General features: G+C 37.0%; 1 protein-coding gene across 1 annotated transcript in view; it reads left to right on the top strand.

Moving 5' to 3' along the window:
* The first annotated feature begins 2,098 nt into the window (after positions 1-2,098).
* The window catches only part of HABP2 (hyaluronan binding protein 2), a 36,752-nt gene continuing 21,410 nt past the window's right edge, over positions 2,099-17,440 (top strand). The window contains exon 1 of the mRNA XM_070946102.1: positions 2,099-2,182. Within this exon, the coding sequence (XP_070802203.1) occupies positions 2,114-2,182 (69 nt within the window). The 5' untranslated portion in view covers positions 2,099-2,113. The remainder of the gene's footprint in view (positions 2,183-17,440) is intronic.

The following is a 17,440-nucleotide window of genomic DNA, read 5'->3' on the forward strand; positions in this document are numbered from 1 at the left end:
TTCAGTCTGATTTTTGATGAATCAGGAGTATATTAAAATTCAGGGCACCTCATTTTATTCAAGGACAGATCACATAAAACTGTGTTTATTACAGTCCTTTCATCTTTCTGTTTCTCTGACTAGAGAAAACTTATTTATAGAAACTTTTATGGAACTGAAAAACAGTGAAAAGGCAGTATGGTATATATATGGTATATGTTGGTATCACCATGTCAGTATCAAAGTCCATAATTTGTTCTAGTTGTAAATTATTTTCTATGTAATGATATCAAAGGAAATTCAGTAGTTTTCTGTATTAAAACTTAAATAATACTTCCATACGCTGAGTCATGGCAGCTGAACGACTTTTCTTTTGGGTGTGAAACTTTTTGCTGCTTATTCAGTTAGCTTCTTTAGTTTGAGCAAGTTGTTTAGGGATACCCTATATATGTTCTCCAGAATGGTTTCATTTCTTACCTAATCTAAATAGAGGTTGTTAGGTAGGTAGGCAGAAACTTGTTAAGAGTTGTTGCTCCTAAATATTTTCTCCTAGGTGGGTTGTTAAGAATGGTCTCCTTAATGAACCTCTGATGTGGTCTTGATCTTCTTGGGACTGATATGCTGGACAAGCTTCCATCTCATTGTGTTGATATCCAAATTGGGCCTTTATTAAATCAGCATCTGGACCCAACAAAAGAATGGCAGACAAAACTGAGACTCAGAGTCAACAAAAGAACCTATAATTTCTTACATGATTGAGGTGTCAAAGAAGTTAAAATGGATACTTGGAAAACACAACATATCTGTGTTCTTCAAACCCACCAACACACTGAGACAGAGATTTATCCACCGTAAAGATCAGACACCCAAAAATCAGAAGAGTAATGTAATGCATGCAATCCCCTGCAGTGAGGTGTGTTCATTGGGGAAACCAAGCAGCATTTAATACAAGAGGATGGCCCAGCATAGAAGAAACAACACCATAGGACCAGCAGTACACCTTTATTTAAAAGAAAAAGGACACTATTTTGAGGACAATGTTCATATTTTGGATAAGGATAAATATTTTGGATAAGGATCCATATTTTGGATTGAAAAATACATGATTTGAGAGAGGAGTAAATGAATCCATCTATGCCAAAATGGAAATCATTCCCTCAATCGTTCCCTCCACCCTCAGCGGTGGAGGCTTCATACACAACCTGTCTCTTGTTTTTTATGCTGCTCTTGCATCAGTCCAAGGAAGATCAAGACTGCTTCACAGATTCATCGGGGAGGTCACACTGAACAACCCATCTAAAAGAAAAGATTTAGGAGCAACAACTCTTAATGCCTCTTTGCATCTATTCACCTAAATAATTTATTCAGATTAGGTAAAATCTAATCCTGCTGAAACTACCTTAGTGGACATTTATAGGTCCCCCTGATGAACTTGTTCAGATTAAAGAAGCTACTTGGATAAGTTTCAAACCAAAAAGAAAATAAGTCCAATTGACATGACTCAACTTCCAGATAGCTCTACCTGGATGATTGAGAATCTTCATCAACATATTATTCCATAATGAATTATACAATGTAGCACCATAAAGTTCTTCAAAGAACAAATATCTGTCATTGAAATTGGTGGGATTGACTCATTCTTCAGTAACCGTGTTAAACAAAAGGGCAGGATATACAAGTCTCAAAGTAACAAACCATCTAATTTAAGTAGTACCTTTTGGTTAAATTGCACCTAACCATAAATATATATAATGATATATATATAAATAATGATATATATAAATATATCATTTATATATATATAAATATATAGTCTGCAGTGCAGACTAACCAATGAACAGCATTAATCCAAATTTATCTCACATTTTAGAAGCCAGTTTATTAAAAGTGACATAACAAATAAGTTAGAAATAAAGTATGGCAACTCTTTCCCTTAGCATAGGCCTCAGAAAAGACTTCTTAGAGGAAAACTTTCCATGCCAGTTGTACTTGCTAGTCCAGTGTAATCAAAATTGAAAGTATGGTTAATGATTTGCAAAACCTGTTATTTAACAATTTAGATTGAGAAACAGGAAAAAATAGAAACAAGAAAAAGCATATTCACAAGCAGAAAGAAAATCTGTTTAAAATAAGAATGGTTAATTGGTTTGTCTATTTGCCACTTCTCTCTCTGATTGTCTTTCTTGGAAACACTCCTGTTTCAGTAAGTATATTTATTTTAATGCCTTATTTAAAAGAGATTGATGAATTAATGTCATATCATACAACATTATGTTCTACTGCTATATTGGCAATGCAGTAGCATTGACAAAGCTAAATATTCTATCAGTAATCAGAAAATATATATAGTCTAGATCTTTAAAGATTTCAGATTTATTAATGTTTTATTGAAAATAAATGTCTTAATTAATCTAAAGGGGAAATGAAAAACAAACTTTGGAAAAGATAGGCATTCTACCAAATAAAATCAATAATTAAATATTCAGCATTCATTTTATATCTTCCTTCCCTTCCATATTTCTTTTCTTCTTCAGAAAACAGATTCAAACATTTATTTTATCAATCAATTTCTTACAAGCAAACATTGGCTCGCACTTAAGTAACCGGTTGAGACTTTTGAAATTTTCCAGGCCATTGTAGAATATTGTGTCCTTAACATAATTCTAACAGGGTCTATCTATCATTCATAGGAAAATTGTAAAAAAAATTACATCAATAAAAATAAATAGAATATTTATTTCTATTTGGACGATTCTATTGGAAATAATCACAGTACAATACACCAAAGAAATAAAATATCTGATCATCCATATTCTCACAGCAGCACGTATACTTTTTGCCCAACATTGGAAATCTGAGCAGTTACCCACAGAGGCAAAATAATAGCTAAAATTACAGAATGTGCAGAAATGGATAAGCTCACAAAAGAACTGCAAGAGAAAGATGATATTGATTACTGTTTAGTATGGCAAAGATGGTACAGCTGGCTGGAGGCCATTCAATAGAAATGTATAGAATTAAATTAAATAAAGAGTCAAATATATATATATATATATATATATATATATATATATATATATATATATATATAAAACCATGTAAATATGTGAACGTAGATATAGATATGAAATGAGAGAAATACAAAAATAACTCACCGATGTAGTAACTTCTAAGAGTCAGTCATGGGACTGAATTGATGTTTGTTCTTTTTGTATGTTGTCTTAATGTATTTATGTTTGTTTGTATTTTTTTATTATTATTAATAAAAATCTTTAAAAAAATAGAATATATAGAAAAACTATTTTCTTAAGCATTGATGAAATGCAAAAGCAGGAACATTTTTAATAACGCATTTCTTTTTTGTTATAATTGAACTGATCAAAATTTCTTAAAAGAACTCCCGGAAGAAAGAATAGCAAGTGTTCTGTGAGCTGATTATATTATCTTGATCCGAAGGAGACCACTGTTCCACAGATAGCCGGATGTGAGTCCCTTCTTGTGAAGTGGGGCCATGCAGTGCAGATGGGCTTGTTGATCATGTACCTGGCTCCCTGCCACATGGCAACGGCCCTGCCTGAGCTGCTCAACATCATAGCTGAGGTGGCGGTTGATATCCCCAGACTTTTGGTCATGGGGGATTTCAACCTGCCATCCATCGGTGAAATGTCTGAGGTGGCTCAGGAGTTCATGGCTTCCATGACGGCCATGGACCTGACTCAGTTAATTCATGGCCCTACTCACACGGGCAGGCACACTCTGGACTTAGTTTTTATCTCTGGTCAATGGTCGAGTGGCCTTGATACAGGGGATATAATCATTGAACCCTTGTCATGGTCTGACCACTCACTCCTTCAACTTGACTTTCTAACCGCTACACCCCGCTGCAGGGAGGCAGGATCGACTTGGTGGTTCCATCCCAGATGCCTGATGGATCCTGATAGGTTCCAGATGGAGCTTGGGCCATTTCCTGACGCTCTGGCTCATGACTCGGCTGAAGACCTGGTGGCCGCCTGGGACAGTGCGGCCACCAGGGCTTTGGACCGCATCGTGCCTTTGCGGCCTCTGACCCGGCACCGAACTCACCTAGCTGTCAGCATCCCAGCACTGACATATAATAAAGAGAAGCCTCTCTTTATTAAATCCCTGTCTCCTCGGAGATGGGGAGGTGGAAGACATTCCTGTGATTTGACGAAGAAGGAATCAGGAGAGTGACTTGGAAGATGGCCAATGAGAAGCGGAGAATTGGGGATCGGAAAGGGAGGGATTGGGGGGCAAAGGTCAGTACTGACCGTGAAAGAGTCAGGATCAGATTGCTGTGCTTGAATAAAGAGAAAATTTCCTTAAAGATCGGCAGTTTGGGAATTCATTTATTTTGAGATAGCATCGAAACCTGACACTAGCTCCTTGGTTCTCCAAGGAGCTGAGGGAGATGAAGAGCCAGAAAAGACACCTAGAGAGTGGCTGTAGGACCAGCCATTCTGAATCCGACCGAACACTGGTGAGGTCTCATATTAAGACCTACCTAGTGGCGATAAAAATGGCAAAATCTAGCTATTTTGCCACTCTTATTGCATCATCAGATAATCGCCCAGCCATCCTGTTTAGGGTGACCCGCTCCCTCCTCCATCTGGGAGCGCGGGATGATCCCTTGCAGGGTCAAGCTGAGGATTTTGTGCAGTATCTGTATGATAAGATCACTCAGATTCGGGAAGGCCTGACCTCTGACTGGGTAAGTCCAGACGGGATGATTGAGGCAGGTCTTGAGAGTATTATCTGGGAGGAGTTTGATCCTGTGGCTCCCAAGGACGTGGACAGGATTCTGGGCAGCTGAAAATGACCACATGTTTATTGGACCCATGTTCCTCCTGGTTGGTGCTGGCTTCCTGGGAGGTTACACGAAGCTGGCTCCAGAGGATTATTAATGCTTCTTTGAGTGAGGGTGTCCTGCCGGCTGCCTTGAAAGAAGTGGTAGTAAGGCCTTCCTCAAGAAGCCCTCTCTGGATCTGGCTGTTTTGGCTAACTATCGTCCAGTCTCCAACCTTCATTTTATTGCGAAGGTTGTTGAGAGTGTGGTGGCGCGGCAGCTTCCACAGTACCTGGATAAAGCTGTCTATCTAGATCCGTTTCAGTCCGGCTTCAGGTCTGGGTACAGCAGGGAAATGGCATTGGTCACGTTGGTGGATGATCTCTGGAGGGCTCGGGATAGGGGTTGTTCCTCTATCCTGGTCCTGTTAGATCTCTCAGCGGCTTTTGATACCATCGACCATGGTACATGTTGCACCAGTTGAAGGGGTTGGGGATGGGGGGCACCGGTTTGTGGTGGTTCTCCTCTTACCTCTCTGACCGATCACAATCTGTGTTGGCAGGGGGGCAGCGGTCAACCCCAAGGCGCCTTGTTTGTGGGGTGCCTCAGGGGTCGGTCCTCTCACCCCTTCTGTTCAACATTTATGTAAAGCCGCTGGGTGAGATCATCCGTGGCTTTGGGGTGGAGTTCCATCAGTACGCTGATGATACTCAGCTGTACATCTCCACCCCAGGCCACCCCAACGATGCCCTTGAAGTGATGTCCTGGAGCCTGGAGGCCGTGCAGGCCTAGATGGGGAGAAACAGGCTCCGACTCAACCCTTCCAAGACCGAGTGGCTGTGGCTTCCGGCGTCCTGATATAGCCAGCTGGTGCCATCGCTGGCTATTGGGGGCGAATCACTGGCCCCCACAGAGAGGGCTCGCAACTTGGGTGTCCTCCTGGATGCACGGCTGTCTTTAGAAGAGCATATGACAGCCGTGGCCAGGGGGGCTTTTTATCAGGTTCACCTGATATGCCAGTTGCATCCCTTTCTGGATCGGGACTCCCTACACACAGTCACTCAGGCACTCGTTACTCCCCGCCTGGACTACTGCAATGCTGTCTACATGGGGCTCCCCTTGGGGTGCACCCGGAAGCTCCAGTTGGTCCAGAATGTGGCCGCGCAGGGGATTATGGGAGCAACGGGGCGCTCCCATGTGACACCTCTCCTGCGCGAGCTGCACTGGCTTCCGATGGTCTTCTGGGTGCACTTCAAGGTGTTGGTGACCACCTTTAAAGCACTCCATGGCTTAGGGCCGGGGTATTTACGAGACCGCCTTCTGCCACCAATAGCCTCCCACCGGTCAATATGCTCGCACAGAGAAGGCCTCCTCAGGGTGCCGTCGGCCAGACAATGTCGGCTGGCGACCCCAGGTGGCACCTGCCCTTTGGAACGATCTACCCCCAGAGATACGCACGATACCAGACCTTCGGACTTTTCGTTGGGCCCTGAAAACTCATTTATTTCATCTAGCCGGTCTGGCTTGATCCCATCCTTTCGGTTTTAATTTGAAATTGGTTTTAACTGGGTTGTTTTAAATTGTGGGCCAAAATTATTTAATGTCTTTTAAACTGTTTTTTAAATTTTATATGTTATGTTTTATCTCGGCTGTTCATCGCCCTGAGTCCTGTTGGAGAAGGGCGGTATAAAAATCAAATAAATTAATAAGAAGAAGAAGAAGAAAATAAGAATAAGAATAAGAATAATAAATAATTTGCCTCTAATGTTTCACTCCAAAATTGGAGTGAATTGAATTGCCAATTCAAATATTCAGATTTTAATAAACTGTGGTTTGTATGCATGTTTGTGTATTTGTACTTTGTATATGTTGAGAGGTCTAATGTTGTTATACTTACCGTCCTGAATACATTGTACTACCCATGTTCAGGAGGGTAAATACAACAACATTAGACCTCTCTGTTTTGTATAATGGTTGAAATAGATTACAACTGCAGACATCAGTCCATTAATCAATACTCTTAAATACCTCTTAAAATAATGTATCAAAGATACAAAATAAAAGGGAAAAAAGTAGCACATATATTTTAGTATATATTCCTTACATTAATTATTATTTAACTATTAACTAATAAGCACAAATTATAGTACACCATCATTTTTCTTTCATCAAATATAGCAGTCTCTCCTTCCAGATTTTGCAACCATCTTTGTTCTGTTCAGTTAATGATTAGATGAAAGGAAATGAAGTTATAATTTTTGGCCCTACTTGGAACAGTCTCTAAAACGGAAGCTGTAAGTTGCAAACAGAAGTCTGCAATAAAAAGAGCAAGGCAATACCTAAGCATTGTCACTTCCTCCCTTGAGCCATGCCTTATATATTCTGCAAATTCAAGTAGCAATTAGTTCCCAGGGGAGACAACTGAAAATTTCCACCTCACAAGGGTTTGGATTTCTTTTGTAAAACTAAAATAAGGGGAGACATTCATTTTATATGTACTGCCATGAACTCCCAAGAGGATAGAAATATACAGTAGCCATAAATAATATAATACAATATAATTATACAGATTCCATGATGGCCACTACTTACTTATATGGAAATCATACCCACCCTCCTTTTTGTACCAGTATCTGGAGGTCCACAAGACTGTAAATGAATTCCTCATTTTGTACTGCAGTTCTTCAAAGTGTGTACAAAATGTATGCATTAAGAGAAATACCATATGTTATGGAGCATCATAATGAAAAATATTTATTGGAAAAATTGAACATGTATGTACAATATATGTATGTATTATGTAATGTACAATATATGCACGGACTATGTATTGCAAATGGTCTGTTTTTTCAAACATACAAAACTACACAAAATATATTGTTAGATTGTATTAATCTGACAAACATATTTTTCTTGGCACATCTTTAAAAAATATGAATAGATGCAAAAATAGGAGAGAATGAACCTGTGGCTAGAAATGATAGAGAGTGAAATCAAATATGTACTTTTTATGATGGGACAATGCATACATTTAACATTCAGTATTTAATATAAATCCAGAAGCTTCCTCTAATAAAGGTTACATCACGGAAATGTGACTTTAAACAAATAAAAATGAGGTATCATTGATATAAATTAGGAAGAATATGTAGATGTATCCTCGGCTTCACTCAATTTTAATAAGAAGTTGGACCTGAATTAAAGACATATATTTGATTGGAACTATATCATAATTGGATATAGGCACGTATTAAATAATATATTAAAGTTGAAATTATTATTTTTTAAAAAAACTTGCATGAGCTTCAATCACCTGTTGTGTACAACTTTTGTTGTGTTGCATTGTAACCTTCAGCCTCCAGAGAGAAGAAGCAAGTTGCCAATTCAGCATTATTCATTGATCAAGGGAACCCCATATGCTCTTTTTTACAGGACAGGCAAGGGTGTGCCTGAAGCTACAGGATTGCAAAATGTCTTAGCTAGATACATTACCAAATGTTGAACTGATCTCTTATAGAGGGGAAATTCCTTTCTGACCCCTGAAGGCATTCAGCATATGCCCTGAAGCATGAGAGTTCTCTTACAGCTAAGTGTCTTCTTAATGGGTTTCCGTAAGCTTTAACTTGAGCTATGTAGCCTGCGTTCTCAGCACAGATAGCAAAATGTTTGATAATGCAAAAATCTTGTGTCAGACTCATAGGAAGGTCTGCCTTGTGAAACTGACTGAAGAGGTTTTGTTGTTCCTGTCTCGAAATCAGATCTATTCTGAAGAAGAAACCAAGTGTGTGTGTTCTCACTATCACATGAGATAAATGGAGAACTTCAGACTGTTGCATGAGACAGAATTTCAGATTTACCAGTGATTTACTCATAGGAATATTGAACTCATTTCACTTTGGCTCAAACGTCTATAGCCTTTTTAAAAATTTAATTCTCTTCTTCATATTTGAGGGGAGGAAATCACTAAACCTTAAACTTGTGGCACATCAGAAGAAAGAGAATGCTTGAAATTCTAAGGGATTGAAATGAAAAATTGCAAACAAAAAGCTTTATGGCTGCATAACCAGAATTGCAGCCAGGCAAAGGAAACTTCTTTGAAAAAACATCAAACAAAAAAAAATGTGCATCTATGTAGGTAGCAAATTGTGGAAAAAAGATGGGGAAGCATCATTTGAACTCCAGGCCAAAACAAATTGAAGATTAATCCCTTCTTGATCCTATCAGTAGGGTTAGGAGTGATTGTTAAGAAACTGGGGTCATGTTATGTGGCTCCTGGTTGCATTTAGATTAGTATTTCCATAACCTAGTGGTTTTCACATGCACTGGATTTTCACGCCTAGATTTTTTTTCCAAAGATGTTTATAAATCCTTAGATCTCTTAATTCAACAATTCAAGAGAAGTTGCAATTTTCTTCTACTATTTCCACTCTCTTATAAATCTTCTTGCTATGGGGTATATCAGGATTTCTGATCAACTACAGCAAGGGGGGAAAAAAGGGCTGGGGAGAATACTGATTGAAGAAACTGCATCTGCCTTATCTCCTGCTTCATCTGGAGGCTTAAGGGATACTTATGCTGCTCAGGTCTGAATCCAGAAATTCTAGGCTTGGGAAATCTTACAAATATGCCTCTATTAGGGAGAATGAATCTATTTAAAAATATATAGATCTGTGATGCAATTATTTATATGTAGAGTTGCTATTTTAATTCACTGGTGCTATAAGCAGCAGAGTGAAACCAAAAGATCAACAGATAAATTATTTAATATTGTCTCCTCTAATCGTTTCATTTTCAAGTATTTTCTGACAACACAAATTTATGTACATAAAGTTATTGATGCATTTATTTGCATGTATAATAGATACAGATGAACAAATATGGGTTATTTCTAAACAACGTATTAAGTATAAGGTTGCCACTTCCAGTTATTTTCTGTCTTCCAATATTTTAGGTTATTTTTTCAATGTTTTGATAACAATTAGAAGAAAGTTATTAGTTTGTTTTCCTGTTTTGGTAGGGTAGAGGTAGAGGTAGATTCCACAAATCATATTTTATTTCTGTAGTATAGTTTTGTTAGAACAAAAGTAGTTATAATTTCAAAACAGCCAAACTAACATAATTATATATAATTGCACTTCAGTAAAAATTGGGTAGCAAAAAGCAGACATGCATGGGCCAATTTCTACACTGCAAAGTTTTCATTGTAAGTGTTCCAGATAATCCATGCTCCAAAACAATGCAATTGCACCTAAAAGAATAGTCCTCTATTTCTAAACTACAAGTTTGACTAGTGTGCTATGGATTTTCAATTGGAAATCATAACCTAAATCAATACCTTAGCTCATTCCTGTAGTGGGTTCCACTTACCTTCGCTACTGGTTTGGAACTGTCAGCACACGCGTGCGTGTGCTTGCTTCCCTCGCCTGTGGCGCTTCTGCGCATGCACAGAGCATCAGTGATGATGTCCGGGTGGGTGGGCGGAGCCTCCCGCCACAGCCACTACCAGTTTGCTCGAACTGGGGCCAACCATAGAAACCCACCACTGGCTCATTTAGTAACAAAGTCTCTAAGATGTTGTAAGAAATTTTGCTGATTTTGGCACAACAGTGTTCCCTGGCTGCCCTGTAAAAAAATAATAGTATTTGTTCTAATGGTTATCATTATTGTTAGTCACTCTTGATAATACCTTCAGTGTATTGTCTTGGGCATATATATATATTTTTAATTTGATTTATATGCCGCCCTTCTCCGGAGACTCAGGGCGGCTTACAGTGCGTTAAGCAATAGCCTTCATACTTTTGTATATTTTATACAAAGTCAGCTTATTGCCCCCACAAACTGGGTCCTCAATTTACCTACCTTAGAAAGGATGGAAGGCTGAGTCAACCTTGAGCCTGGCAAGATTCGAACTTACTTTAATTGCAGACTTCCGGGTTGGCTCCGCAGCACCATTGACGGTCTTTTTAGACCGCCGCCCCCGTGATTCCGTTGAGCCGTTCTGACAGCGTTAATCAGCTGTCAAACGGCTTGAAAATCTCCCCTTCGGGAAAAGAAGGGGAGGAGAGCAGGTGGGTGAGGGTAGAGCTCCCTGAAAACCCCTGGATTAATTCCAGGGGTTAGGAGGGTGAGAGCTCCCCGTTCAGCCCACTGAAGCTCCGGATCCGGGGGGACTCTGTTTTTTTTTTACAGAGCTAGGTGTTGCGTCCAATTTCTGCTGTCAAACAGAAGATTAAATGATTTCAAAAAAGCAGGCGGAACAGAAGCAGGAGGACAAGCTTTTTGCAAGTATAACACTTAACTCCGGGGATACAATGTTTCTAATTGGATTTTCTGAGCTGGAAGTTAAGATGGCGTTTCTTTGTTGCGATTTTAAAAGGGAAAGTTAGAAAAAGTTTTTGCTAATAGACTCGTGCTCAGAGACTGGCTTTAAGTTGCTGGAATAGATTTTGAAGAGCTGTTTGGGAAAAGATTGTTTATAAAGAAATTGCTGAATGCTGCTCAAAAGGATGGCTCTGACTTTATGATTTTATGGTTGTGGGAAGAAAGAAAATTTCTTTAAAATAAAATGGCTTCTAAGAAAGGAGATCTTGAAAGTGCTGGATGCTATTTGGAGGTGTCAGAAACGAAACAGTTGTCTGATTTACAGAGTTGTAAGGATTTTGATGCAGAACTTACAGAATTTATAAAAGAAGCCATGAATAATCATACTGCAGCTATAAGTAACCAAATAGCAATTCTTAAAGGGATAACAACAGAAATGACTGAGGAAATTAAAACAACTACGGAACATGATGACAACTCAGGAGATATTGCAGCAGAGAGGGTGGAAGAATTTTCTCAAGAATTTTCGAGCTTACTCTCTGCTCTTTTCGGAAAAATTGATAGAATCCTTCAAAATTATGACTTGGTTTGGAAAAAAGTAGTAAATGACCAGACTTTCGAAGTTTCAGAAGATGAAGGAGACTTGTCAGGGGCATCTATACATTTAATAGAAAAGAAACAATTGAACTTTTCTTCACAAACTCTTGACAAACTTTGGTTTTACAGACGAAGGAATGAACTGATTTATATAAGCATGAAGAGGCGATTTGGGGGCTCTAAATCAGAGGAAACTTTTTTAAAAAGGGGACAATTTTTGCAGTTATATCAACCTCAAATTAAAATGAAAAACCTCCTCAAAATAGAAGTAGGAGGGATGCAGAAAGATTGGAAAAAATATAAAAAGAAAGCAAGAATGGAAGATTAATCTTTTCTTTTGGCTTTGTAGTTGTTCTACTCATGGTTAAAAATGATTATGTTGTAGGTATTATAACTACTGAGGGGGGAAAAAGTATAAAGTTAAATATTGATTTTTAAATATGATGTACTAATGGTTGATTAATCCTTTTTGGTTTTTTAGTTCATGTATTAATGGTTAATTATGTTGTTGATTATCTTTTAAATTTTAAAAATTGGAGGGAGGAATAATGAAGGGGGGAAATTTAGAAACTTAAAAAATGTAGAAATTTAATTAGTGAATATCTAAGGTTTATTTTTTGTTATGAGGTTTTAAAATAAGAAACCAAGAATGGAAGATTATTTTTTTTTTTTGGCTTTGCAGTTGTTCTATTCATGGTTTAAATTGATTATGTTTTAGGTGTTATAACTACTGAGGGGGAAAAAGTATAAAGTTGAATATTGATTTTTAAATATGATGTATTAATGGTTGATTAATCTTTAAGTATAAAGTTGAATATTGATTTTTAAATATGATGTATTAATGGTTGATTAATCTTTTTTGGTTTTCTAGTTAATGTACTAATGGTTAATTATAAAAATGTAGAAATTTAATTAGTGAATATCTAAGGTTTATTTTTTGTTATGAGATTTCAAAATATCTGAACTTTGAGAAAAGTAGGAGGGGGAAAAATGTTTTTAGGTTTGAATGTTTAAGATTTGTTAATGGTTTTAAAATTCTTAGAGTTATTGGATTACATGTTATTTTGTGTTTATATAAAGGGAGGTTGATGAAATTGTAAAAGGGGAGTTAAGGGGTCTTGGGAGTTATTAAATCTTGCAGTTAGCTAGTTTATTTTAGCGAATGTTTGGTGAAATCTATGCCCTGTTTTTGTTCTGGGAAGTCGGGGGTGGGGGGTGGTGAGGAGGGGTTGAAGATTGAGTTTACCAAATTGATTTTTTTTCCTTTTTTTCTGATGATAGTATGAATGATTGTTTATATTGTATACTTGTTTGATCAGAAAATAAAAACTTTTTTATTAAAAAAAAAATTGCAGACAGCTGGTGTTAAATTACAGTGCCTTGTCTGCAGAGCTATCCCTATTCATATCATGAATACTCAAGAATGTTTGGGAGGGCAGTAGAAAGCATTAAAAAAAGATAGTTCGTAATGTGTGCTAGTACAAGTGAATCACTTCTCATCAAAGCATTAAAACTGACACACCCTTTAGAAAGTTGATGCTACAGCTTTGAAGACTGTCCCTTGTTATCTATGTATGCATACAATTGCTCAATGCTTAGTTACATTGGCACTCCCAGAAGAAATATGGTCTGTCCACACATGGGCACATGTGTTCACATACATAAATACATGCATACACGAAAATGAGAGCACACAGCTGCTAACATTTTTTGTAATTCAGTGCTTTCAAATGCTTTGCATAGCTCTACTGTTAGACCAAGAACTCAGCATACTTTTGAAATTTTCCAGAAATTTGTAGTCTGAACATTAGTTGTTTTCAGTTTTTCAGGGGTAGCAAACATTCTCCAACAATTTTTCAAGAATAGGATTTATCCCTGAAAAGAGACAACTAGTTTCCTTATAATATTTTCTTTGGATAATTAAAGTGTGGGAAAAAATTTTCAGGGAAGCTGTGGGGTCCTGAAGATAGCTCCATAGTGACTGGAGTTGATAAGCATGATAAAATAACAAGTTGGCAAATGGACCGGCTTCTTGAATTTCCTCTCCAGATAAGGAAAGGACTCAGGATTGTCCACACACAGCACAGAGAATAGCTTCCCATGAAGAAACCATAAAACAGGGTCTCCAGTGGTTTAGAGAGCTGAGAGCCATGGGAAATGTTACCTTTAACTAAGCCATGCTTTTGAGCCTTCAAAAAGGACCCTGGATCATATATTTCATTTCTTAATATCCTTTAGAAATTGTTTGTTCACTGTTTGTTGGATATTAAGAACCTGTAGATTGGCAAGTTTTACTCCATTGGGTAAGTCTCCTTCAATCCTCAGTGAAAGAGGATTTAAGGATTTAAAAAACATTTTTTTTTATAAAAGCAAAAGGTGATTAAAACTGAGAGCTGAGGTGGCGCAGTGGTTAGAGTGCAGTACTGCAGCTACTTCAGCTGACTGCTAGTTCAGCAGATCAGCAGATCAAATCTCACCGGCTCAAGGTTGACTCAGCCTTCCATCCTTCCGAAGTGGGTAAAATGAGGACGCAGATTGTTAGGGGTAATATGCTATTTAGTATACTGTCTTTGGTGTAAGCTGCCCAGAGTCCTTGGAGAATGAGCAGCATAGAAATATGACTAATAAAATAAATAAATAAATAAATAAATAAATAAATAAATAAATAATAAAAACATTGACTTTGGAAAGTTACAAACTAAGGACCAGAATTTGAAATAAGATTTTGAAATTAATTCCAAGAAGCTTTCCTGAAAGAAGATATAGCTGTTTGAAAAAAAAATAAACATTTTGAAATCAAGTATAAGAAATCTTCCTCTGGAAAAATGTTGATCAGAAAAATAAGTTACAAGATGGAACTTTAAAAGTTGAACACTACAGGAAAGCAGAAAAAATTAAAAGATTATAATTAAAGGAAAAGAGACCCACTAATAAAAGAATGCAACAAATTATTCTAATGGATCAAATTTAAGAATATTTCGGACTAATTTACTCAGAATTTACTTTTAAGATTGTCTGTTATTAACAAGACTGCTTCTGAGGCTGACTGGAATGTGGATTTAAAAATTACAGATTAAAAGAATGATATAGATAAAGATGTTATACTGGATATACAGGTGAAACCAGATGTCTTAACAATTAAAAGAGATACAAATAACAAACCAGAAGAGTGACTTGGACATTTTTTTCATTTTGCATTTACAAAAGAGATGTGTTAAAGTTTTAAAGACTTTCTGAGAAGAAATATGGAGGCAACGGGGGGGGGGATCAAGTCCTGTACGCTATTAAAAAGTAATAAAAATCAAGATTGTCAAAATAAAACAAAGGAATATAAAGAGTTTATTTGATTAAAATTAAAATATATAGATTATTATTTTCAGTAACTCTTAATGGACTTTTGTTGACTAGATTTAAATGTTAAAGTTTTTAGAATCTGTTTATAAATAAGGATTAGATGGGGTGGGTTTGTTGTAGTTTAAGAAAAGGTGATAATGGTCATGATGAAAGGGGAAATTATTTTTATAGATATCATTTTTTTTCTTTTTTAAAATATATAAGATTTCCCCCCTTTTTGGACTTTTATATCTTTTCTGTCATTTTACTCTTTTGTATTTGCTTTAGTTTGCATCATTATTATTTTTTTACTCTGTAATTGTAAACTTGAATAATATTACTGCAAGAAAGGATAATTGAAATCTGGAAAGCCAAAGAAAGTGTAAATAGCTGCAGATGTGACTGTGCCTCAGAAATTGAATCTTCACCTTATCACTAAACCAGTTCCAGCAACTCACGATTCATCTATGAGAAATTTCTGAAATTCTCTTATCTTTTGAAATAAGTTGTAAAGCAAATTCTCTTCCACAAATTGAATAAGTATTTATGGAATAAGTATTCAGGAAAACTTATCTATTTAACACAAAGACATAGCTCATTCAAATTAGCTAAAATTTCAAGTTTTCCAAGCAACGGAAGTTGCCATTTTTCTCGTCTATGATTCCAGCCAGTAGCCTCATTCCTTCTAAGCTCGACACTTCCATGAGGCACTGCTACTCCATTTATGGCCTTTTATGAAACAGAATTATGTTTATTACAAAATAGACTGGTTTCATCCACAAATATGACTAATTTACATTTGCTATAACAGGTTTTGCCATTGATTTTAAAATTATTTTATTAAGAGACGACTCTGAAAATATTTCCTAAGGCAAAAAGTGTTTCTGCTTCTCATCCACAATTAGCAAAGTTAGCTTTTTAATCCATCTTTTCATTCTTGACCATCAGGAACCAGTGTGAAAGAAATATCACTGCATATTGTGGCACTCCCTTACTAAGTCAAGCCCTCCATCTTCTGGCAATGTAGAATATCGCAGCCTAAAGAATGGAGAACAGAATAAAAGGCAGCAGGTTTTTATTTTCATGCTTATATCTGCTTTTGTACCTATTTAATATGACTGTGCAAAGCATTAGATAAGAATCTTTTATAAAGTGTGCCGGCGCAAGCAAAGCATCTCTCTTTTAAGCTTTAAAGCAGCTGCATCCTCTGGAAAGCTTGGCAAGCTCATCTGAAGGCTATCTCCTAAAGACAGAAGCATTTTCATAGGGATCACCAAGGAAACACTTTGCATGCATCAAGATGTTCTTTGCACATCTCTGCAATAGAGTCGACAATGGCTCACAATATACTCTGAGTACATTGAGTATACAGCGGAATTAGATTCCCCTGAATTATGTTAATCCAATAATTAATTTCAATCTCTATGTGTTCCTCGCATATTAAACATTACAGATGGTGCCAGGAAACAAATCAGTGGAGATCACTGAGATTCAGGGGGGAAAATTCAAAATTAATGGATCTTAACTTCACCAATGACAATATACCACTGGCATATATTCTGAAAGAGAAGAAAAAGCTGATCATCAGCAAGTGAGATACACCCATTTACAGAGACAATGGGTATGCTGTTAGAAGACCTGAAATACCAGATTAGGTATAGATTATCATAGAGAAAATCTATCCATGAAATTGCTAATAGTTAACACTAACTTGCTGGCACACAATTAATCAATATATTCTGAACAATATACTTCCTGCAAAAAAAAATGGTACAATAATGAGCATTCAAGACACATGGCTGAAATATATTTGCTTTATTAGATTTTCATTTTACTTCTGTAACCTTGAAATTCCACCAAATCTGCTCCTAATTATCAGTTTAGTGTATTTAGCCACTTTAGGGATAATTTGCACAACAGTTTAAGCAACTTCTCTTCTTTGCTGATCCTGGCTATTCCTGAAGCAGACTTGTAAAATTCCAGTTCAGATTTGAGTGGTTCAGCAGACTCAGTCTGGACTGCCACTGGGACTCAACTGGTAGTTTTCATGGTTCTTGGTCTTCCAACCTATGCAGAGAAGGGAAGCCTTGATGTGTGAGGAGTCTTCCAGACCCTTTTCACTCTCTACTGATCCACATTCTTTTCCTTTAATTTCAAAGATGTTTAAACACATGGGTGCCTTCACACACTCCTCACACTCCTCCAAGATTCCGTCAATTGATGCTAAGGCAAACTTACTTTTTTCTACCCTTTTTTCTAACCATCATTGCTGTGAACCCTAATGATTACAGTAAAGCAAAGAGAACAATTGATTCCTTCCTATTTTTTAAGAAGGTACCTGCCAACCACCGGAGAACATAGGTTCCCCAGAATTTATTCATTTATTCATTTGTTTGATTGTTTGTT

This window comes from Pituophis catenifer, unplaced genomic scaffold (genome assembly GCF_029215685.1).
Source record: "Pituophis catenifer annectens isolate HBS135680 unplaced genomic scaffold, rPitCat1.0.hap2 SCAF_6, whole genome shotgun sequence".
Classification (NCBI taxonomy): domain Eukaryota; kingdom Metazoa; phylum Chordata; class Lepidosauria; order Squamata; family Colubridae; genus Pituophis; species Pituophis catenifer.